This window comes from Cyprinodon tularosa, unplaced genomic scaffold (genome assembly GCF_016077235.1).
Source record: "Cyprinodon tularosa strain WSP-4 unplaced genomic scaffold, ASM1607723v1 ctg144, whole genome shotgun sequence".
NCBI lineage: Eukaryota > Metazoa > Chordata > Actinopteri > Cyprinodontiformes > Cyprinodontidae > Cyprinodon > Cyprinodon tularosa.
In genome coordinates this window covers 965,033-989,631 of record NW_024038265.1, presented here as the reverse complement: position 1 = coordinate 989,631, position 24,599 = coordinate 965,033, and the positions used below count along the sequence as shown (strand labels likewise).

Sequence of the window (24,599 nt, the reverse complement as noted above, 5' to 3'; positions counted from 1 at the left end):
CAAACGGCCTGTAGAAACTTCTTTGATTGAGTCTCTTTTCCAAATATGCACAGGGATCTATTTGTATGAGAGTGGCCCATATACAGCTTTTTAGTTTTAAGGACAAACTTTCGGGACACAGTGTGCATCACACAAGGTGCTCCTGTCTAAATTAATCCTGAGGAAGCAGGACACACACAATATAGGGGATAATGCCTTAAAACGAAGGCTGCAGAAATGAAGGTCAACAGTTGAATAGATAATTGAATTATAGATACCTTGAATCATTAGAACCTAGAATTGCTTTTAGTTAATGGGAGAAACTGAGTTCTTCTTTAGAAATCACAGACACACCCACACATACAATGACAGCCAATGGATAAAAGGCTAAAGTTAAGAAATCCACTATAAGTAGATGAGAATCTACTGAATGGTCTGTCTTTTTTTTCTGCAACAATAATTGGACAAATAATCTTATAATTACATGGACAAAGCTAGCAATTTAGTGTGCTTCACAGTAGAGCAGTAGATGGCAGCAAGAAGGTTCCAGGTTCAATTTCTGGCCTTGGGTCTTTCTGCATGGAGTTTGCATGTTTTACCTGTGCATGCGTGGGTTCTCTCCGGATATTTCAGTTCCTCCCACTGTCCAAAAACATGATTGTTTGGTTATTCAGCTTCTCTAAATTTTCCTTAGATGTGTGTGAATGGTTGTTTGTCCTGTTTGTCTCTGTGTTGCCCTGCAATGTACTGGTGACCTGTCCAAGGTGTAGCCCGCCTCTCTCCCACCAACACCTCTTGTGACCCCAGCAAGGATAAGTGTGACAGAAACTGGATGGATGGAAGATAGAAATTTACAAGAATAAATTTGATTACAAAACAACATCCTTTATTTCAAATGTTTCATAAAATACTGAACCTTATTGCAACCAGACGAAGAAAAAGTGTTAAATTTGTCCATGCTCTTGTAGACCTGCTAACATAACTGTTGCACCTATAAATATTCAACCTTCACTGAAAGTTTGGTTTCTTAGCAAATACTACATTGTTCAGGTGTTTACAAAAAAAAAAAAAAACACAGGAAACAGATTGTTGCTTTGCACAAAGAATGTTTACATAGGCCATAGGTACTCTTAGTGATGCAGCTGGAATGATGCAGCGGAAACACCTTCTGAACTCAGCAGAAAGAGGAAGCTCTAATCAGGGGCTGCCATCAGATTCCCAAAGAGGTGGGTGGTCAAACACCCTCAACTGACTACTAAAGACCTGCAGCAATACAAGCAGTACCTTCTGGTGTTTCAGTTAAGGCACTTAGTAAATGCCAAATGGCCATATAATTTCACACTGGTAATAAGTACTGACTATGAAGCACATAAAAAAAATCTGCTCCCATATGCTGACACCTTATAAATGAGCTAAAGATATTTGGAGATTTTGTTCAAGGGAGCGATTAGTGTAAACTGGGGCATTTATGGCCTATGGATAGTTTTATGTGTGGATGAGAGAAAAATTAAGAACATGTCTACAGTGAACCACTGTAGTCAAACCCTCTTTGGACTTTTCTCCACAGAGACCTTTTTTTCCCCCCAAAAGTGACCTACGTTCTCTTTAATTAGAGCAACTGAAACAATGATGTGTGAGATTCATGAGGGGGGGGTGAGCAATTCTTCTGTGCCCTTACGCCAAAACATCCAGGGGAGATTTTGATAAGGGAGGAGGCCGAATCCAAAATAACACTTGTTTTGAGAGCAGAATGCACAGGAAGTTTCCGTCAACCTTGAGTCTTTTCTTGCTGGCCTCATGTGGCAAACCCAATATTCCAAATTTGTTGGGCTTTTCCGGCTTGTAACCAGTGTGCACATTCAAGATATCTCACCTTTGAGTTCAACTACCACAGCCAGCCTGCGTTCAATTGCACCCAGCATACGGCTCGGCTCCCAGTCCTGCTCATTCATAGTTTTTGTGAGGGCATCAACTGCTGTTGGCAGCCTGATCAATGGCCAGATTTCTACCGACATCCTATCCTCCAAATCCAAGCAGGAGAAATCCGAGAATCATAAATCCGACAAATCCATAATTTACCAGCTCATATATAGGGCAAAGTGGAGATATTTGGATCGGATGTTGCGTTGCTAATACAAACAACAAAATAAAAACCTTAAATAAAAATTAAGATTCAAAACTAAATTATAATCATGAATTGTTTTAGGCCCTTGCTTTACCATTTTTTGATTTCAGTAAAAGAACTGAAATGTTCCCCCGCAAAAGAAAAAAAAAAAACCTGGCAGTTTTTGAGACCACTACTCCTCATGGATATTTTTTTTTTCTCAACACCCACATGTTTGAAGATGGTCAGTGGGAAGGATGGAGTTGAATGCTTGCTCTGTGTTTTAACTACAATAATCTGTAGATGCTGTGCTGCTTACGTAATTCATTTTGTAGGTGGTGCTTAAAAAAATGCTTCAAAAGAAATGTCAAACTTGGCAGGCCTCTGAGACATAGCTGTTTACCTCACCATTTTCCAAGCTTGTAATACAACACTGCCAGCTTTCTTCTGAAAAAATACAATTAGATCAGATTTCGAAATGCGTTCATAAATCTATACAGAACAAGAATATCTCAGTATTTAATCTAACATGAGGTGCAAAGCATTTTAAAAGGCTGGTTAATTAACCACTCCCTTAATCTATCAATTAACTCTCTGACAAAGTTACATCTTGCCATTGACCAGGGAGCCATGTTATATGCAAAAATGAAATTAAAATAAATTGTATAGAGTTTAAGAATCACAATAAGCACTAGTAATGCTTTTAAAATGTATAGTATTTTTATATTTTAATGAATCAAGTAATGAAACATAAAACAAATAAACATTTGATAGAAATACTACTTAAAGATTTAAAGGGAATTCAGAGTGAAGGTTCATACTATCTTGTAAATTTAACTGTATTTAAAGTCTATACATTTACACCTGTGGTCATGACACATTATACTATTTTGATTAACACTTTTATTACCTTTTCAGGCAAAGAGTTCCAGAACACTGGTTAACATTCATTACTCGCTGTAAGTAGGTAATGCTCAAAGTTACTGAGTTTTCCACTAGAAGATTAAATTCCTTCTAATGTCATGATATCAACATTTTTTTGCATAGGTATTGGTAGGGATGCAGATGTCTTCTTATGTGACCATTTTCTATCAGCCCATATTGCTAAATGGGAAACTGTAAATAGGTTGAGTCACAATTTATTACATTATAAACCCTAAAGAAAAGGAATTGCAGCCATGTACAGGTTTAAGCTCCTCTCCCCCCAAGATTTTGATTTAAGGATCCTTTGTTTGCCGATGCTTTAAGGTGGGTAACTTGCTTTCTCTTAGATGTTTCTTCTTCATTTCTCTCTCCATCGTTGAATCACAGCCTCCTCCTCCTCCATTTACACGTTCAATCAATCCCTCCTCCGTTCTGTTGTCAGAGGCAGCCTGTACCTTCCTACGAATGTGTTTTTCTCTTTGTGCCCTTAAACAAAAATACAGAGACAAGCAGCAGTATATGAATGAACATCTGCTAACATGAATTATACCTCTTTCACACTTACAGCAAAAAATAAAAATAAAAACATCTGCTTATTTATCTTTACCATTTGTTGTCAAAATCCGGTCTGCTATCATTCAAATTCTATTCAATTCTAAAAATGTGATGTAAATTGAAGGACTGCAAATATAGACTTTAACTGACTGAAATCAGTTGATAATTTATCTAGAAAAGAAACAGTAATATGTGACTATACATTTGCATGAAATAATCTACAGTTATCATGTTACATAAAGTTAAAACTTAACAACCTGATCATCTGTTGGATGTCACAAACCTGATCTGCTTGATCTCTGGTGCCACCTGTCGTTGATTGGAGTACTGTCTTCTTTGCAGCTTTTGAACAGAAGAAAGCTGCAGGGTAATTAGAGTTTAATTAATACATATAAATTAAAGTTTTATTTTTTATTTTATAACAACAGGCAATAATGCATAATTTTAATGATATGTTTCTGGAGTGTCAAGAATGTAGTTCAGTTTCAGCTCTCCAACTTCTAACAACATAGGGCAGCATATTATTTTTCTTATGATGCACTTGGAAACATAAGAGAAGCTGGAGTGTAGAATCAAAACTAGGCCTGTAGAAGAAAGGAGAAGACATGTGTAGATCAAGTCAGAAGCTTGCATTCATCCATCATATGTATGAATATACCATTTTATTATGAACTACTGGTCTTTATTCAATTGTTCTTTAATTGTACAAGACTATAAAAATCCAACATGCAATTTAAATGACTTTGGGTATACTATTCTAATCAGGAATGGTAGAGCTCATTTAAAGCTGTAATTATTCTAGCACTGGGATGGCTTTTAAGTTCATACAATTTAAACAGGATAGAGGTTTTTCTACTTTTATGTTTACCCAATTAATTAATTCTAAAGTCAGTCATGATGTATGTTTGGGATTATTTTCTTCAGCCACCACCATGTTTGTCATTGTGATCAAACTGTTTGACTTTTATCCCCTCTGATCATCAAACCCTTCTCCAGGAAATATCTTTTACTGGTTTCAATCATATTTAAAAGGATACATTTTTCTCTTAGTCATCACCTTCTTAGTCCATGACACTTAAACTGGCTCGGAGAATGAAACTGGTCATCTGAAGATGTCAGTTTAGGTATGATGGTTCAAGTTTGCACACAGTTATATGTTCCAATAGAACAATGATCCTATTTTCACATTGAAATTATACTCAGTGAGTTCAATTTTTGAAGAAGAACAACAATTTAGTAAAATAATTAAAAACCTTATATTTGAAATCTGTGCTCATGATGGCTGCATTTAAACTTCTGACCAGATGACACTATATGTTCTTGGCAGAGATTACCCTGAAGGGAATTTTTTTTTCTTTTTCAAATGCTTACCGTAGATATTTCTGTAAGGTATGCTCGCCTTTCATCATTGGTTTTATGGAAAGCCTGAGAAGTGAAAGAAATAGAGAACTATGGAGTCACCTCATGAGTGAAACCTTTGATTTGTGTCAGTGGTAAAGAGCAAGATATTAGTGATATTTACATCATAGGTTTCTTAGCAAAACCATAAACAAAGAATAGAAATGATTTGAAATTGTTCCTAATTAGATTTCTTGTATTTAAAATAATTATTTCTTGGGGGGATTTAACCCACTGATCCTTACAAATCTCCTCACAATCCCTCCCCTGTTCTTTTTCTACAGAAATGTTTAGGACCCAGACCTTTCCCTCCTGCTCGATTTGAAGGTAGCAGTCCCTCAGCTGTTTCTGGAGCTCAGATTTCTCCTCGGTCAGGACCATAAGATGTTGTCTAAGCATTTCCTGTGACAAAAAATTTAAATAACTCTTAAATGTTTCAATTAATCTGGTATAGACTAATTAAAAATAATGGTTAATTGCATTTCCCCTATAATATTAAAGAAAGATTTAAAAAAAAAATGTGTTAATAGTTAATGCTGACATCAAAAGTATGATAATGAATGAGGCTCATAAATAATCCATCAACAATTTGTAACGCTAATCCCTATTCATCTCAGCTGCTCAGTCTATACTTCTGTCACACTGTTTGCAGTTAGCTCTTGGACACACTAATGAGCATCTGTTTATATGCCTTTAGGCTGACAGGCTGAATGGTGGTTCAGCTTTATTGTATAACCCTTCAGTGTAACACGTATTGGTGTGTATGTGTGCGTATAAGTATTGTAATTAGACTGCATTACTATCCCATGGCTGTTAATCCCATGATTAGAGAGCAGTGATTAAACTCTGGTTTATGCAGCCTGCATCATCCGGAGCATGGAGAGTAGCTGGCTTCACAATAAGTGTAAACAAAACGTTTACACTAATTGTGTGCCTCTAGTGCTCTCTGCTGGTGTAAGTGGTTCTTTGCATTTTCCTCATGAACAGGGAGCTCTAATGCGTCAGAAAATATCAAGTGCATGAATATGCTCTAAATGATCCCAATTTATTGGGTATTATAAATATAGTGCATTTTACAATATACTATGAAAGCTGCTATTAGCTGGAAAATGGTTGCATGTATCCTTGAGATTAAAAACGGAAAGTCAATAAAGCTCATCAACATGTAAAAGTAGATTGGAAAAATACTTTTGGAAATAATAATTTCAAGATGTCCTGAAAAATATTTAAGAAATTTGCATGAAATCACTCACAACTGTCATGCCTTCATATGAGCGGATGAAAGCCAACCGATCTGAGACAAAAAGGACAAGAGGGAGCATTTTGATTAGATCAATACACAACATTTTCAGGAACAAAGGAGGCAATGGAAACAATGTTTTACGTTCGGATATATAAAGAAGGCAGCTAGCTTAAATACAGGAGCTACATCTCATTTTTTTATCATTGTTTTTCAAACAGGGAAACCTTTAAGCTACAATTTAACAGGAAATATTTCAAGTTTTTATTTTATGCAATTTCTATAATTGTGGCTCACTGATAATGACTTATCAAAGTTTAATGTCTTGGAAAATCTACATATTAAATAACACTAATTCAGAAACTTTTTATGTAAAAATATAAAATAATGGCCATATAATAGCCTGCAAAGTCACAGGAAACTTTTAATTTGAGAAATATAATAAAGTTTAAAATCTTATTTAAAAGTACCATGAAATAAAAGAAGGCTCATTGTATTAAAAGAAAGCAATGGCTCACCAACAGGGTTTCCTTTGATGCTCTCCAGTCTCTGCTGAACATGTGTAATCTGCTTCTCCAGCTGTCCATTTAACTCTACCTGTGTCTCAAACCTTGTCTTCCACTCGTTTTCTAAAAACACAGCAAAAAACAAAAACAAGCCAATCTAAGAAATAAGCAAACACATCCAATTGTACAAGTATATTGAAATATTGATTTGAAAAAAAAGGGAAATATTTTAGTATGTTCTTTAAGAAAATTCTAATTATATATCATATAGATTCATTACATAGATTTAAAGATATTAGGCCTTAATTATTTGGATCTTGGTTATTTTGGCTTACAGATATACTAATTGTCTAAGAAAATTAGACTCTCCTAAAAGAAAAAAAAAAGTTAAACTTGTGGTGTCAAATGCCATTAGTATGCATAAAACCCCAGTAAGACATTTAGAAAATTTGAATAAAAAAAAACAGAATTGTCAGGTTTCTGGATACGTTTTATTACTGGCACTGCTAAGGTTTAATTGGAACCTCTTCTGTGTTGCTTGGTATGGTGTCTCTTATCTTCTATTTCCAAATAGCCCATAGATTCTCTATAAAGTTCAGTTTTGCTCTCCAATCCAGTAAATTAGAACCATTGTCACTGAACTAACTTTTAGTACCTTTAGCAGTGGGCAGATGCAAAGTCTTGCTTGAAAATTAAATTATTATAGCCACACAACTTGTCAACAGAAAAAAAGCATTAAGCTCCAACATTTCCTGCTAGATGGCAGCAATAACTGTGAAATTCATAAAAACAGTTATTGGATGCCAAAATGTAAAAAAAAAAGCTGTGCTTTTTGCTTACATTTGGTGGTGAAAGCCAATTATAACTGTTAAATTACATTATGAGTCTTTTCTTTCTGTCTGCTCCTCTAATTGTAGCTCTCTTCCTGCTCTATGCTTGCCCTGCTCTCTGTGACCCCCTCTGTTTCAAACTCTTAATTAATCTTTGGTGATAAGCTATTTAGGGGCAGACTGTTCCAACCAGACTTCTCATGGATTATAAATACTATGAAGAAAAACAATTTCTTTTTTTCACTTTGCAACCTTAAGAACAAGAGCATGTGGCTGCCTTAAGAGGGTGGTCCCAGAAAGCTAAAAAATTAAGCCACAGACTGGGATGCACTGTGTCAGACACATAGAGGCGACATCAATAGGTTGACTGATTTAAACACAGGGAGGGCAGGCATAGAAAATGTCTCATTCACCCGAGAAGGGCAGACGAGAGCACCTAAGGTCCAACTTTGAGGGTTCCAACCTTAGTGGTTATGGCACTTAGGTCCCATGAGCCCACACCTGTGAGCCCAACGGTTCTGCCAGCAGCCGCAATTAGAGAGCTGAATGCAGGCAAGAGGCTTGGCTGGAGCTAAAAGCAGGAGATCCAGTGAGAACATAGTAGATCAGAGAAATTTTTACATTCAGCCCTGTATTTACAGTGGACACATGAAATCGCCTTAAAATCATCACTGACTATAAAACAGCCTTCTAGGCCATTGATTTCTAAAATGCAAATTTCACCTTCATCTGAAAAGAGGCCACAAATCAACAGCTGGCCTCTGATTCAGGAGCAAAAGGAGTCACAAGGAATTCAACATTTGTGGCCATTGGACAGAATTCAAACATTTTTAGTGAGTCTTTGCTTGATAATCTTCTCAAAACTGCCTTTACTCTAGTTTGACCATTGCCAAGCAGGTTTTCCTTCCACCAAACTTTCTCCGAAGATGCTAGTATACAGCATGTGAACAAACAGCTGTAGCAATGACCTTTTCTGCATTGCTCCCTTTGCAGAGCACAACTATCTTCCTTACAACTGCCAAACCGATCTTTTCCGGTGTCTCCTATAATCCAGACTAAGAAAACATATACATTTTAGAGGCTTAATAGTTTGTACATGTTTAAATTGTATTAACTAAAAGTGGTTAACACCATGTTTCTCCAAAATATATTTTAAACATGTAAAACCCCAGAATTTTAAGCATTCATCATCCATACAGAAAAAAATTTAAATATGTATAATTATTTCAGTATATGTGTAGGCTAATCTATATGACAGGAATTTTTACTTTCTGGAAAAGGCACAAAATAGTTGAATGTTTACACAATAATTTCTGAAGCTTTGTGTATAATATTCTTACCTTCCCCATCAACATTGTGCAACCTTGCTTGCATTTCAGCAACAGTATATCGCAGGTCAGAAACAGAGTCTATGAGCATCTCTCTGCAAACAGAATCAGGATGTAGATTCCACCTTTTCCTCAACCTAACATTTTATTTAAGCTTTTAAAGGGTTAAACTCACCTTATCTCAACTTCTTCTCTGAATTCCTCTTGCAGTCGTGCCATGTCGTCTTTACTGTAGTCGTTCCCTTTGGCCATTTCTTTTTTTCGGGGAGAAAATTGAGAGCAGTCAAGTTTGTAGCTCGTGGTTTCCATGGAAACCGACATTTCCGGATCGGGCCCGTAAACGGAGGCTTCGCCCTCCCACCCCACCCTCAGCAAGGTTTAAATTAACCTACTTTAAATGTTGCCACTTTTGCAATTTTTGTTATTTTTATTTTATTTCCTTTTATTTTGAGACTGATCGGTTAAAGTTTGCCTTTTACTTCGTGTAGTCTGAATAAATCTATACCGAAATGCTCGCTTGTCACTCCCAATTGGTCAAATCCGCGTGCAGCAGACCGGGCGCTCAATATTCAGCAAGACTGGCGGGCTCCTTAAGATATTTAAATTAATCACACCACAACGTTATCCTTGAAAGTATATAAAAAAATTTAATAGAATAGAATAGAATACAATAGAATACAATAGAATAGAATAGAATAGAATAGAAAATCCCTTTATTGTCCCACAATGGGGATATTGTGGTGTTACAGTTACAGCAGCAAAAAGTATATCAAAAGTGGTCACACAAATGTAGACCTTAGAAAAGTGTATAGAAATAACTGAACGGTTGAAATTAAATAAATAAACAAATAAAATACTGTACTGAAAAGTGTTTTAATAATAGAAATACTGTGCAACTAGAAAACAAATAACAAATATACAGCTGTGGACATTTTTACAGTAATGGATATTTCAAAATAGCAGCAACATCAGAGATGTTCAAAATGACAGCAGCATGTTATTTTACTTACTAAGACAGAAATTTTGCAAAAATCTGCATGAATGTAACAATTTATTGAGGTTGGTTGTGAACAGTGATGGTTATAGAGTCTCCCAGCTGCTGGGAGGAAGGATCTGTGATAATGCTCCCTGGTGCATTTTGGGTGCAGCAGTCTATCACTGAAGGAGCTTTCCACTTCAGCAACAGCTTTATGCATGGGGAGGGAGACATTATACAACAGAGATGTAAATTTAGTGAGGACCCTTTTAGTTAAGATGTTAGTTCTAAAATGTTGTAATGGAGAATACAAATGGCAAAGAGCTGTGGCATTCTTTCCGAGTGTTGGAAGGACCCTCTTCTAAATGGAAGAAAAAGTTCAAATAAGTTGCAGCTCCAATTCACCATCAGAGCACTTTTGCCTCTTAGTTAGTAAAGAGTTGCCACCTGGCTTAAACTCCACACAATGACTCACTTATGAAGGCTAATTTTTGGTGGGAGGAGAACGGAATTAGCTGTGACATTCATTTTTGTAAGTTATCTATGTCCTGCAGCATCAAAGCCACCTTAGACCATCACACTGCCACCACCATACTTTATATTTGATTGATTTTCTGCCTCTAAATGATGCTCAAGTTCCACAAGTAATTCACTTCTTTATCATTGTATTATAAATGTTTTCCTAAAAGTCTTGGAGCTCATTGGCCTTTTTATGGTAAGCACAGGCCAGGCCTTTGGGTTACGTTAGTGTGGATAAGGTGAAAGCAAATGAAAAATGGACGCAGTTAAGTAAGTGGCAAGAATGAACTAATAATCCAGTTATCAGTGTCAAGATCGTGACATATAGTTGGACTACTTTTTTTTCCCATTTCTTGAATTCGTTCAGTCAGCGTATTGCTTCTTGCTTTTATCTCTAAGTCTATTTGGTTTTGTCTGACAGATTATTAAATTGTTTCTTTATTATTTATTTATTTATTTTGCATTCTCGATAGTAATCAGGAATGACAAGTGGAACTAATCTCAGCCTTGCAAAACAGAGGCAATAGGTAAGCGAGCAAGGATGTTTATTGACGGCACTGTAAAAGAGAAACCAAATGTAAAGCTTAGGGAAGATTTCAAGACAAAACAGAAAATAGACTGAATTTTTCTAGACGTTTCCATTTATAATGACATGTTAAGTAATTTTACATTACATACAGCCAATTCTGCTCACAAACACACACACATTCATGCAGATATGCACACCATGAAGCCCTGAGGGCTAAGTGTGTGGCACATGTGGCAGACAGTAGCTGAAGACAACCCAAAACAATTAGATTGCAAGGCAACTCTTTCACCGAAGCCAAAGTCACTGCTAAGCATAACTTCGAACATAATAATAATAACACAATTCAGCTCACAATACCTTAAATATTCCTTTAAATATATATATATATATATATAAAACATCAAATAAAACATTAGTGCTAATAAAAATCTGTTATTTCTTTTCCATTTGTTCCTTCTGCACATCCTTTTCCTTGGTTGGTGCCTCCTCTTTCTTCACTTGCTTCTCCTCAGCCTGAACAGGGTGTTCATCTTTTCGTAACTTCTTCTTTTCAGTTTCTTTTCCTTCATCCTCGGGTTTTACGAACATGGCCTTGGCAGTCTCTTTGCCAGTAGTCTTCAAGAAGGCTTTCAATCCCAAATTGTCAATATTATGTGCAGTCAAACCAATATTGCCCACTGAGCGGAGAGCTGTGTCTGTGGCTTGGCCAGCATCGTCGCCATACCTTCATCATAAACATTTATAGGGTATGAGAGAAGAGTGTGATGAAAAATAAAATAAATAAAGCACACGAAATCTCAGAGATCTTTTAATATTTTAGAAAAGTGTATATATATATCATAATTTTGATTGAAACAGAAAACTACACATATCAGGTTGCGTTGATTAGTAAGCAGTAGTGATGGGTCCAGCAACACCAATGCAAGAACATAGAGCAAAACACTGCATCGGTGCATGTTTCGTTTCAAGAAAGTCATGTGACCGATACAGGATTTGTTTCTAACTGATAGACACACTAAACTGTATTTAAAGCGTATCTGTCAGTATGATGCATCTGCTAAAAAAAAGGTCTAATTTTTGCGGTTTATCATTAAAATGATCAAGAATTTTGGAGCAGCCTAAAAGGAATAGGAACGTTTTAGCCGTTGCGTTTTTATTTTAATTTTCTCATTGTGTCACACATATGTTATCACTCAGCTTATCTGAATTAAAGTTCATTTCAAATGACTCTTAGTTTATTTACTGTTTTCACTGCACTTATCGTTTTAAAATCATGATTTAAAAACCTAGTCCACAAGCATCCTCATTCACATTTTCCCCTAAATTTTTTACGTTATATGTTTACATTATTTATGGGCTGAATGTAAAAATATCAAATATATTTTCAATTTAAACATAGATATGAAATAATAGAATATAACCTACAATAACCTAAATTATATAATTTCACTAGACCATCAAATAAATTCTGTTTAGTCAATAAAAGCTGCCTGTTGTGTCTTTAAAGGTCCAGCAGGTATCAGTATTCTGTGAGACAGTATCAACGCAGTATCAATACAGTTTGGCAATGTGTCGAAACGCTTCCAGATGCCTCATTAACCCATCACTAGTAAGCAGGGCATGTACAGTACAATGCAAGCCATTTAGATGCCTATGCAAAAAGAGCCACAGCAATTCCACAGTCAATGAAAATCATAGTTTATGTGAAAATAAGCATAGGAAAAGAAGTTTGACGATATACACATTTATTTTGTGCTACACCAGTTTTGTGTGGGGTTTAGTAAAAGCAAAACTAGACAGATTCAAAGATCAGATTCAAAGACAGATCAGTTAATTCAAAGTGACAGGCCTTTACTTCCCAGTGTGCTCATATCTTGCCAGACATGTTTATAAAATTCTCTAAACCCCTAAATCTGAAAAGAAACAACAGTGAGGGAAAGTCAGTGCACCAGCATACCAAGAAGAAAGATAGTAGCAGGCAATTATAAAAGAGGTTATTAAACATGTCTTCTATTGATGTTTAAAGTAGGGATGTCACAATCTAGGAAGTTAATGATAATAATAATCAGTATTAGTGTCCCTCACTCAACTCTTTGTATCTGAAGTCATATTTTTGGGGTTAGTAGTTGAAAACATCACAATTCCTTCTGAAGACAGAACCCCAACTATATAAGCTGAAGGTCAATGAAGTTGAAGCCGTTTCTTTTTTTTTCTAAAGCACCTCTAGCTAGCAATGTTTGTAAAATTTGCTCCTCTAAAAAAACAGTTGTTTCTTTTTAGAAACGTGGGCTGAGATTTCACTGCAACACATTTAAACCTGTTTTATAGGCTGTGCCTTTTATTTCATTGATATATAAAATCATCCATACATCCATTTTCTTTACACGCTTAATCCCAAGTGGGGTTGCGAGGGTTGCTGGTGCTTATCTCCAGCTGTCAATGGGCAAGAGGCAGGGTACACCCTGGACAGGTTGCCAGTCCATCGCAGGGCAACACACAGACAAACAGGACAAACAACCATTCATGCACACACTAGCACCTAAGTACAATTTTAGAGAAGCCAATTAACCTAACAGTCATGTTTTTGGACTGTGGGAGGAAGCTGGAGTACCCGGAGAGAACCCACGCATGCTCAGGGAGAACATGCAAACTCCATGCAGAAAGACACCGGGCCGGGAATCAAACTCAGAACCTTCTTGCTGCAAGGCCACCCACTGCATCACTGAGCAGCTATATAAAATCAGAGTTTTGAAATTCCATGAGGCATGGCACTGCCTGATGCAGTTTGATGTATTTAGTTTGTTGTAGGCTCATAAATGGTCAATTTGGTTACAAACCAAACCAGTCCTAGCTAACAGCCCTGAGTTAAAACAGTCAGCAGAAGGAATAGACTCCCACTGCCTGACTTTCATCTGCAAAGCTAGTTTAGGACTTTTGCCTACATATTAATGCAAGCATATGTGTGGAAACTTTAATCAATAGGGCCTTTGTTTTCAGGGTATCGTCTTGATGCAGGTTCTGAGAGTCAAAAAGGATTTTGAATTCTGTTAACCCAGCAACCTGGAATAATGTGTAGAAGGACTTAAAATTGAGATTTCTTTTTTATCATTGAGGGAATTCTGATCTTTTAGAAATGGCTGGGTAAAAAGCATGTCTGAATGTTGTGTCAACATTTTGTAAAATGATAATTTTTCTCTGTGTGATCTATGCCTGTGTATTTCTATTTTTTGTAACAGTCAAGTTGCCGTCTTGGCTGGTTCATGCTCGGAAAAAAGGTTTTAATCTCAATGAAGTTTCTTTGGCTTATTAAATAAAAGCATCAATAAGTAATTCAATCCATCTATCTATATGGCTTATTTAATTCAAGACTGTGTCTTCCTTTCTCAAAAGAGATATAATGATAAGTCCCACTTGTTCTCAGAAGTTATAATTTCCAACCTCCAAATAGCATATTTTAACTGGAATTCCCCTGTTTGTCCAAGGTGATTAAAAATGTATCGCCAATCGTTAAACGTTCCTACTTTTACTGATTTTAGTAGTTCTTTATTTCCTTTTTAACCTTTGATCAGTTGTACAAGTATTACCTCTACACGTTCGTAAATCTAGATGTTCCAATGCTGTTTATATTGACAAACTGAATACTGGCCTCCACTCATAAGCAACTAAAACACTAACTGGTCTCATCTAGAAGATTACGTCACTCCAACTTTGCAGTTCCGAGTTAAATTAATGCAACCTACTTCTAGAAACATAAGGCTGTCTTGCAGTAAGCCAGGCTGAAACAGTCTGTCACTCTGAAACAAAAGTGAACAGCTAAAAACTAGAAAAGCACTCAGAGAGCGCACACCTCCACCAAGCAAATTTTTCCCCAAATTGTGACTTGCACCTATAGCTAAACCTCTCACATGATCTAGATCATTACCAAAATTTAAATTGATTGTTCCTTGGCATGAGACGCACCTCTGCAAAAAAATTTTCCCCCCATAAAATCTGTTTATAAGGTTTCAGTTGATCTGGCTAACAAACCAACATCTTTCCCTTTTCTTGTGTTTTTGTCTTCAATCAATAGTCACTGCTGCCACCTTCTGGTTTAATTGGGTACTGCTTATTCTGCTAAATATGCCTCAATATTCTCACAACGTCAGATAATCTTTAAAAACATTCCTATGTCCAGATCATGATCTGGATCATCTACAACATTTAACTGATTGTTCCTTGGCATGAGGGACACCTCTGATAAAAATGTCATTAAAATTCATAAAAAATCCAAACAAGTCCCCTATTGATGAAGTTCTATCCCTAAATAACTTAGATTAGTGTGAGATGCAACAAAATATCTCGATTGGGACATCCCTAGTTTAAAAAGGCAATGGAATAAAGAAGGGAAACGAAGATATAGTAATGCATGCAAGACTTCAGAAGATACATTTTAAAAAACCATTAAGGGTAAAATGTGAACTTACTTGTATTTTACTGTTGTGACAGTTTCAGTAGCAACACTTTTGCATATGCGTTTTGCTTCAGTCTCTAGACATTCCCAAACAGCACTTAAACCTAATATGAAAACAGATTTTTTTTTTATTACACACCAACCATATCAAACCATCTTATGGATATGCTCTGATTTCTAAACAAAGGTGCTAGAGAATATCCCCATGTCACACTAGTCTAGTTTATCTTCTAGAAATGAGTAAATACCTTGTATACTGCTGGCTGCCACAAACTTGGCTCCGTCCAGGTTTGAAGCCTTGCCATCCTCCTTCTTTTTCAGAGACTCTGGAACTAACTTAGCACCGTGCTTCTTCACATGAGGTGTTACCTTCTCTGCCACATGTCCTGCAATTGTGCTTATCCCATCCACTGTATGATGCAAAGTTATGCAAAAGGAATAGATTTAGATACACATGTACTTCCATTCACCAATCAGAATAAATGGTTTTTAAAAAATGAGAAAAACACACTCAAACTAGAGAAAAAAAGGATTTAGTCTTATTTGTCAGTAACATCTGTCTGCTTGCTCTTACCTAAGAATTTACTCACTCGAACAGCCCCCCCAGTGGCTTTTTGAGTAGCATTCAGACTTTTGGTGACCCCTGGACTGACCTCAGATGGGGTCTCTTCTGGTGTGATGCGTTCCCGGATCCTTGCAGCTCCTTTTTGAATCATATTTCCAGTGGCCTCTGCTCCTTTTGCTAATGACTGACTTAGCTTAGTAGCTCCTGCAGAAGTATAAACATTGGCTTTGTTACTGCACAAAAACGTCAAATAAACTATAATATTTTTTTCTACACTGAATACTATAAAATCAGAAACTAGACCAAGGGACTTCAAACAAAAGCACCTAAGCAACAGGGGGCTCTTTGGATATTCAGCAGTGATTATTTATATCGCTGGCTAAAACAAATGTTTTAAACATCAATATAATAAATGAAAATGTTTGCATTTTTCTTTTTAATAGAATAATGACATGAAATTTATACAACAGAAAAACAAAAGTTCTAATTGCATATTTTAGATCCATTCTTTTTAATCATTAGTTTGGAAATAATATATTTTTTGTCTAATTTTCCACAAGTATTAACATCTTGTAATTTTAAATGAATCCATTCACTTTTTGCAAAACTTTTATTGTTTTTGTACATATTCTGTATCAAAAATACACGCTTCACATATTTAGAACTCAGAAACCTTATTCCTTTTCATTATGTTTTCTGTATTTGCCTTTTTTTCTATTTTAAACTATATCCTTGATCTTAAATAGGAATGCAAGCATGTTTTATGTTTTGTTTGTTACTTTAAATTGCTCTCACCATATTTACTAAAGGAACAAATGGAAAGAAATTTGGATGTTTAGATAGAAGCTGATATTTAGCATAGGAAAATTAACAGAATATATTCTTCACTTATCTCTTAAACACGTGGCTTTTCAGTTTAAGGTTTTTTTATGGCTTCCACTGGTCAAAAACAGGACTTGAGTATAATTCAACTTGTGATCTGGGTGGACAAGAGCCAGCTATTTCACTACATATGTTTTGGACTTGTCCAAAATTAGGTGGTATTAGAAACTTTTTATTTTTTTTTTTTTTAGAAATATTCCTTAAACTTCAGTTGTACATTTGTTCATACATTGCTATGTATGGTAACATGCTTTGTAACACTAAACCATCTCTCTAATACATTCAGCTCAATTGCCCTCTACACTATTTTGCCCTAAATATGACCAAAATATAGATGACGATGATATCGCTTAACCTTTTTTATTAACATGTCGATTTTATTTTATTATTAATATATTTATATTCCTTATTATGGCTCCATTCTTACAGAAGAGTATGTTTTGAGGAAAAGATAATGGAAAATGTTTACTACTTCTGTTGTAACTGTGTTAAATATGGTTTCTGTTTAATAACAAGACTTTAATTTAAAAAAGTACAAACAACACATTTTCTATAGCAAGGATTAATCAATATTTTAAGACATCTGTTTTTCATAAAGACATGCAATATTCAAAGTTATATAATCATTTTCAGTTACTTGTCTGAGAGCAAACATTGCTCTTTGGATTGTAATTTCTGCTGACCAAAGGTCCAAACGCACACTGTAACAGCACCTCCTAGTGGAGATTTGTGGTAACCCTCTGCATAATTAGTTATGTAATGACTTCTAGGAATACTTCAAAAACCTGTTTTTTTTTAACTCACCAGACAAGATTCCCTGACCCATCTTCTCACTCCACCCAGGTAGTAAAGGCGTTACCTTTTCCGCCTCTGGTGCTGTTAGATGTGTTTGCCCATGGAGAGGACTGAGGGGGACTTTATTAGTCAAGTCCATGACTTCTCCTTCAGCACCTTCCGTTCCCTGTTAGAAACATCAATCTCCTAATCTTTAAACATGAGTTATAAAACTGCATTATACTTTTAAGATTGTGACTTTACACTTGGCTTTAACAATCTAGTGAAAAATGAAAACAACTTCCTTCACTCTTAAATTTCATAACTAAAAAACTGAGTTATCCAACCCATCAAAATAATAAAAAACACTTAATATAGTTATCAGGGTATTACTAAAAAATAGCAAATTTGTCATTCCTTTTGGCCATCTTTTTCAAACCTAGTTTTTCATGGTAGATGATCGTTCACACTGAGGCACATTCTTAAAGGTATTCAATTAAAATGAGGCTATAACCAATTTGAAAGCATTTGTAAGCATATTTTAAAGCATGTATCCTAAAAATATGAGAAAATGTTCAAGGCTTATTAATAGACACTAAATAAAATTTGTGAGAATAGTAGATAAGAATTGCAGGCATATTAATAATGTTAAAAATTGTTGTATGCACATTTTTGGCGCATAATAAGGATAGGATAAAAAAAAAAGAAAATCCAAAGTATTATACTTGGTTCTAGAAAAGCACCAGATAGAAGTTTGATGCTGATGTGGAGAATTAATTTTTCTGGGAAACTTCTCTCACACAACATTAGTGTGAGAGAAGGTTTAAGACTCCGCACAGGTGTTATTCTCCCACCACTCTGCACATCCATCCATATATTATTTTTTATGATTAATTAAGACTGACCTGGATCCTGAAATCGGCAAGTTGCATCAGCAGGTCCTGAAACATCTCACGGTCTGCAGCAGGCAGTTCAGAGGACAACACCACACCCACATAGCAGCCAGGCATCTCTGCTAAGCAGTCAGGAAACATGAAGATCCCAGAGTTTGCTAGCAGAACTGGAGTTTCTGCTGTGAGAGGATACAGACGGTCGCACACCTGAAAAACAAAGGCACAGGAAATATATATGCAAGGTAAGCTATGCAGGGTTCTATAAAATTATGCTGAAACTTATTTAAGTGATTTACACAAAACCCTATTCATTGCATTTCATAAATTGGAAGGTCAAAGTTGCCCTGGAACGTGTCCTCAGCCAAGTGCAGGTAGTGGGAGATGAAGAATTGCTGCTACAGCATGTTTGATTCTAACTGCCCAAAATAGCATTATCACAGCTCCTTCCTCCCAGCAGCTTTAAGAATTTTATCACCATCATTCATCCTAAAAAACTAGGTTTCCCTTTCCTGCTGTTTTTTTTTTTTTTTTTTTTTTTTTTTTCGCTAAATGGCCCGTTGTTTTGGGAAGATTTAAAATTGCCCTCACTTTACCTCCACTTTCGTCTTTTTTTCATTTATCTATTCATTTATTCAAATACATCTGCACTAAAGGCCTTTCAGTTGCTGCTGGTACACTGGTAATTCCCCACGGCAGGATTTTTGAAAGATTTTCTGTTTTATTTAGTTCTATTCAAATCTAATGCACAGCAGGGAATTATGATTTTTATTTTTGCTTTTCCTGGTTTTCTTTTAAATATCTCCTTTTATATAGCCTATCAAATATATAAGAGATAGAATCACTTTAATACAGGTACGTCTCTAGGTTTGGTGAGTCTATTTCTTATCAAGGCCCCAAAATATGTGTAATTTTCACCAGAGGCAGACTGCTCAAACTTGTGGCTCCATACTGTCACATTGGCATGCAGATTTGTTAGAATGACCCTAACAGGGACACAGGAGCCTAACCGGCAGCACAACAGAAGCGCAGAGTCATCTGTTAATAAGACCATTGTCTTACTGGGAAACAAAGCGGGCCCAGAACCAGCCTGCCATGGTGGGTAGTAAAGTCATTGGCTGCAGTGCAACACAAAGCACAGTACAATGCTCGCTTTGTAGAGATGCGAGAATAGATATTTATATGGTATTAAACCAAAAAATAATCAAACAGATATGAGGATATTCTGCCAAATCTATAAACTGATATAAAGTATTTCAAAGAGTTACTCATCGTTGAGGTTTAATATGTGATATTTTACTGGTTCAATTCTATGATTAAACAACTTTTGAAGAGTATTGAAATGAGGCATCCACAAAAGAAGGGGAATGCAGATGTAACACTGAAAAACCATTAGAAAATCAGTTGGATTACAAATCAGATAGCATCTACTGATATTAAAAATAAAGGTACAAACATTGTAAAATATTTTTTTCTGTCACCGTTTAAAGAAATCATGGCAGCTTAAATTACATTAGATCTTAGACCAAAATGTTATGGTGATTTAAGAAATCCTCAGCATAAATTTTGAGGCTAATATTACTTTGTAGCTGTTTCTTTTTTCTTTTTAACAAAGGCAACAACTTCCTGAATCATACTGTAAAGATTCCAGAGATTAAAATATTTTGGTTTGTTTGCAGTCGTGCCTATCTATCTGGTAGACAAACACCTGAACATCCGTCTAAACAAATATGGGCTCTTCCTTTAACTTACATGTAACAATGCAGCCGGTTTTCCAGCACTGGAATTACTTTGCTGATTATCCACCGTGACGATGCGGAGGTAACCCGGATTAGATAGAGAGCTGACCTGACCATTTGGTTCGACAAAGAAAAGCTGCACCCCAGAGGGGATCAGCAGCAGCTCCTTCTCATCTGGTGGCTCCCCTGACCAAACGGCGCTTCCAGCAGGATCATAAGCCAGGCTATGGTGCCCATCCATGGGCTTTGATGTGTAAGCTGGAGGCAGGTCTGCTGAGCTATCCATGGCCACAGCTTCCACATCTGCTGCAGGCAGTGTGTGTGCATCCAGGACAGCAGGAGACACAGAGCTGACAGGGGCTGGCGATTCACTCTGGGACGTATCTGGTATGTTTGGGTACAAATGGTGAACAGAACTATTGGTGGGCTGGCCGGTAATTGCCAAGTTGGGGTAAAGATTGAGAGGACCATCCAACAATGAGCCATTTGTGTATCCCGTTGTGGACTTTTCCAGAACAGACAGGCGTGTATCGATAGTTGCCAACATTTCCTTCATCTTCTGCTGAAGCTGCCTGGCCTTCTCCCAGGCCTCTCCTTTGTGCCTTTCCCCTCCAGTGGGAATCTCCAATCCTTGAGAAAGATGAAGATGACCCTTCTTGTAGAACATCAGAGCACCTGATTTGTTGTCAGCCTCTTCTGCCATTAATCCAAGATCCAGGGATTGTTGGGCCAGTTCATACTGGTCTTTGATGACCAGCAGTTCTGCAGGCTCTGCCATGCTGGAAAATAAAAAAGTAAATAGTAAATAAGATGATATATAATCCTGAAAATACTGGAAAAAAATGTCCTAAAATATACAGACATGGATGTGTCCCAATAAATTAGTCTATCAAAAAATGTAAAACTCATATTTCATAGACTTCATACTGGGAAAGAATTCAAATATATCCCTGTTATTTGTTATTACTTGGAGTATTTTTATTATATTACAGAAGACCAAAAAATATTTGTTTTAAAACTGAATTCTGCTGTAAGCATTATAGTTAATTTCGACTTGACTAGCCACTATCATTACTAAGGAAGTTGACAGTTAACTGAATCAACACATACTTATGGAAGATAGAGTAAAATAAAAACAGAAATAAGGAGGAAATGAATTGCACTTATCATATTATTAGATTTAAAAAAGATTTGTCTGTAGTGCCTCCACACACTCTAAGAACTGAGTGTTAAATACATTCCATGCAAACTATATCATCATTTATTGCTTTCAGGTAATATGTTTGTTTTCTAAGAAGTGAAAATCTGGCTTTTCATTATCAGTAAGAGATAATCCTCTAAATTAAAAAGAAGCAATACCTGAAATGTATTATTGTGAAATTAATCCAATTAACCCAACATTTTAAGAAGACAGTTTAAACAAAATACCTTTTTATTGACCCTCTAAAGAAGCTACAGCTGATTTATTATTAAAATATGGCTTTGTATTTCTGTAAGCTTGAAATTAGAAGCAATAAAACTTTTACTCCTTACCTTTCAAAAAGAAAACCAAAAGCGGGTAGTTGGAGGTTTCCACGTCAGTTTTAAATAATTCACTCCAACAGACTGACGGCAATATTAAGGCAATGGGCGTGAAGAACGGGTGAGTCACAGATGTATTGTTGTCAGCTGTAGGGTTAAATTTCTGGGCTGGGGAACATAACTGGTTAATCCAGAAAGACAGACCACATCACCTGCGAATGAGGCTATTTATAGACCGATGAAAGAAAAGAAACATACAGAAACTGATAAACTACTTGCAAAGGACTTTAAAAAACAGACACATCTAATTAGTTTTTAAACATTTCTTTCGGTTCTCACATATTGGTGAAAATCTTTCCCATTCTGTTAACACGTTGGACCACACCTGTCCACTAACGCCTCCCACTGACGTCAAGTCAGCTTCAGCCCTCATTGGCTTTGTGTCACGCATACACTATGGAGTATGGTACTAATGCTGGCTTGGAATTCACCAAAAAAATGTCAAGTTTAACTTTTATTAACAAGAAATAGATATAATTTCCACCCCTCTGGTCTAAAAATATTTCCAGTGTTTTTGCGGATATATTGGAATGATTTAAATGTTTTTTTATATTTAGTAAGCCTAATGCTTTATATTGTAAACTTGTGCACTTTATTTCAAATGCCCATTTATTTGACCTAAGTTTCAATTGCTGATAAACCATAACTTTGTTTCAAGTTACAAACCAATCACTTTGGCAGTTTAGATGAAAATACTACAACATTTGTAAAATAGCAAGTGTATGATGTGGCACACTAACATAAAGTCAAGAATTTATCAAATATTTCAAACCAAGAGCTAGGTTTCTCTACACTTCATACGGCCAGTTGGAGCTAAAGTCACTGTTATGATCAACATGGGTTTACAGTAGCTCAGGGGTCACCAACCTTATTAAGGCTTAGGGCCACTTCAAGGGTAGTGAGTCATAGGAAGGGCTACCAATACTGACCCATGAACTGCAAATTTTTAATGTTTCTTTTAATTTGTTTTATTTTAGACATTGTGATTTTGAAATGCTCTATGAATGATTAAAAAAGAAGAGCAACAGAATATATTTAAATTTCCAACTAAGACTCTACCCATGTGCTCCTTGAGGGGCCCTTAAACTGTTCAACTGAAACATCATTAGTTCAATTTTTTAATTTTCTTTAGTCCAACTGTTTTTAATGTTCTTTTTCGTTTCGGCATTATTTATGTTTTTTTTTTTTCTACATGCTTTTATTCTGCTCTATTTTCCTATATCTTAATCACGTAAAGCACTTTGTCTTTGTACTGAATTGTGCTATACAAATAAATTTACCTTGCCTTGCCTTTGTGCCCGTGAGCACCAAGTTGGTGACTCCTGGTTTAGGTTCTTCGGTTTTGTTTTTGATCGTCTTTGTTTTTAACATCTCCTCATTGCTTTTTTCCATGTTCAGTTAATTTCCTCTTTGTTGTATAAAGTGTTGCCATACTAGTTAATTTCCATTTTCTTTGTATTTTTGAATTATTTCTCCTAGGCACTTGTAGGTATTTTCCCTTTGGTTGGTTCTTTTAATGTTAGTTTAGCTCAACCACTTTCCCACACATATCTGAGTTGACTATAAATTAATACCCATGGGAAATTTGTGTGTTTATTAACCCATAAAATGTAAAACCTCGTATTAACAGAAACTACTGTGTCTGTTCTGTAGGGCAGTGGGTTTATGTGGTTCATCAAAAGGAACGACAGATTAGAAGGAGGGAATGGTTTGTTCAGCCCCCGTAATGTCCCAGCTGATGCTTTGGTTGAAAATGTGTGTAACCACACTCACCTTTTGCACTTTTATCCACAACAGGAAACAAATGTTGTGCACCCAGAGTCTGAGCTGAATAATTAATATTTGTGGGGACAAAATAATAGGATCAACAAGATTCATTGTACATTTTTGTGCAATGCATTTGTATAATCACATTTCAAAGAGCAAGTGTTTGGTTATTTTCAAGATTTACTTAACATAGATTATTTTTTGTTTAACTGATTATTTTTTTATTTATGCATAGAAAAAAGTTCTTTGTTTGATAAAAAAAAATTGTGAAAAACAAGTAAAATCGTTAAAACAAACTTACATGTGACAGCGGTCACATCAGAGCAACTTAAATATTTTACAACCTCTGTTCTGCTCAACAGGAATGGAGGAGCATCAATCAAAATAGCGAAATTGAATTCAGACAAAAGCTCTACAATATAGTGAAACTCTAAAACCATGACAAACGTCATCACCCAACAAACAACTACCTTTGTTTGCATGTTTCACTTGGATTTTACAGGTAATACATTAATGTTCTGTAAGTTTTAACTTGTATTTAATACATATACCTTTTAAGGTTAAAGAACTAAAACTTCTATTATTTACCAGAAGGACTCACAGATCTACATTCCTACCTTCCCCTATGGTCATGAGTTTTGGGTCATGAGCGAAAGACTGAGATCCCGGATACAAGCGGCCTTGGAGATAGGGTGAGGAGCTCATTCCTGCGGAGAGCCGCAGAGAGTCGCTGCTCCTTGTGAGGTGCGCACACCTGCCTTGTGAGGTGTTCCAGGCATGTACAATTGGGAGTAGACTCAGAGGGAGACCCAGGACACGCTGGAGGGAATATGTTTCGCCCGGGAATGCTTTGAGATTCCCCCGGAGGAGCTGGCCCAAGTCGCTGGGGGGAGGAACGTCTGGGCCTCTCTACTGAAGCTGCTAGCCCTACAACCCAACCCCGGATAAGAAGAAGAGGATGGATGGATGGATGGATGGATGGATGGATGGATGGATGGATGGATGGATGGATGGATGGATGGATGGGTGGATGGATGGATGGATGGATGGATGGATGGAAAGG

At 36.2% G+C, this 24,599-nt stretch overlaps 2 protein-coding genes and 1 long non-coding RNA gene across 5 annotated transcripts; 1 reads left to right on the top strand and 2 right to left on the bottom strand.

The window, feature by feature from the left end:
* Positions 1 to 2,854: 2,854 nt before the first annotated feature.
* ccdc169 (coiled-coil domain containing 169) lies at positions 2,855 to 9,160 on the bottom strand. 2 transcript variants are annotated; one of them, XM_038278824.1, is made up of 8 exons: positions 9,040 to 9,160; positions 8,877 to 8,959; positions 6,719 to 6,829; positions 6,214 to 6,254; positions 5,264 to 5,362; positions 4,934 to 4,987; positions 3,846 to 3,922; positions 2,855 to 3,493 (listed from the first exon to the last, which is right to left on the bottom strand). In XM_038278824.1, the coding sequence occupies exons 1-8, from the start codon at positions 9,114 to 9,116 to the stop codon at positions 3,301 to 3,303; spliced, it is 735 nt and encodes a 244-aa protein (XP_038134752.1). In that variant the 5' UTR covers positions 9,117 to 9,160; the 3' UTR covers positions 2,855 to 3,300. The 2 variants fall into 2 exon arrangements, with proteins under 2 accessions (XP_038134752.1, XP_038134753.1); XM_038278825.1 differs by lacking the exon at positions 4,934 to 4,987.
* A 1,822-nt stretch (positions 9,161 to 10,982) lies between these two features.
* sparta (spartin a) lies at positions 10,983 to 21,880 on the bottom strand. Of its 2 annotated transcripts, none has more exons than XM_038278786.1 (8): positions 21,722 to 21,880; positions 20,202 to 20,967; positions 18,465 to 18,659; positions 17,590 to 17,746; positions 15,913 to 16,107; positions 15,587 to 15,748; positions 15,352 to 15,442; positions 10,983 to 11,612 (listed from the first exon to the last, which is right to left on the bottom strand). In XM_038278786.1, exons 2-8 carry the CDS (start codon positions 20,964 to 20,966, stop codon positions 11,321 to 11,323), a joined length of 1,857 nt encoding a protein of 618 aa, XP_038134714.1. In that variant the 5' UTR covers position 20,967; positions 21,722 to 21,880; the 3' UTR covers positions 10,983 to 11,320. The 2 variants fall into 2 exon arrangements, with proteins under 2 accessions (XP_038134714.1, XP_038134715.1); XM_038278787.1 differs by lacking the exon at positions 10,983 to 11,612 and adding an exon at positions 12,220 to 12,801.
* On the top strand, positions 18,570 to 24,506 carry LOC119779212. The gene is made up of 3 exons (XR_005280194.1): positions 18,570 to 18,694; positions 23,899 to 24,038; positions 24,128 to 24,506. It is a non-coding gene; the product is annotated as an uncharacterized LOC119779212 (long non-coding RNA).
* Positions 24,507 to 24,599: the final 93 nt, after the last annotated feature.

Excerpts from the sequence above, each read along its gene's own strand:
- ccdc169 (XM_038278824.1), bottom strand. The coding sequence starts at position 9,116 with ATGGCCAAAGGGAACGACTACAGTAAAGACGACATGGCACGACTGCAA. Across the intron at positions 8,960-9,039 it reads AGAGAAGAAGTTGAGATAAG|AGAGATGCTCATAGACTCTG; the intron begins GTGAGTTTAACC and ends TTCTGTTTGCAG. Across the intron at positions 3,923-4,933 it reads ACCTTACAGAAATATCTACG|CTTTCTTCTGTTCAAAAGCT; the intron begins GTAAGCATTTGA and ends ATTACCCTGCAG.
- sparta (XM_038278786.1), bottom strand. The coding sequence starts at position 20,966 with ATGGCAGAGCCTGCAGAACTGCTGGTCATCAAAGACCAGTATGAACTG. Across the intron at positions 15,443-15,586 it reads GGCAGCCAGCAGTATACAAG|GTTTAAGTGCTGTTTGGGAA; the intron begins GTATTTACTCAT and ends TTTTCATATTAG. Across the intron at positions 11,613-15,351 it reads GTCACAACAGTAAAATACAA|GTATGGCGACGATGCTGGCC; the intron begins GTAAGTTCACAT and ends TTTATGATGAAG.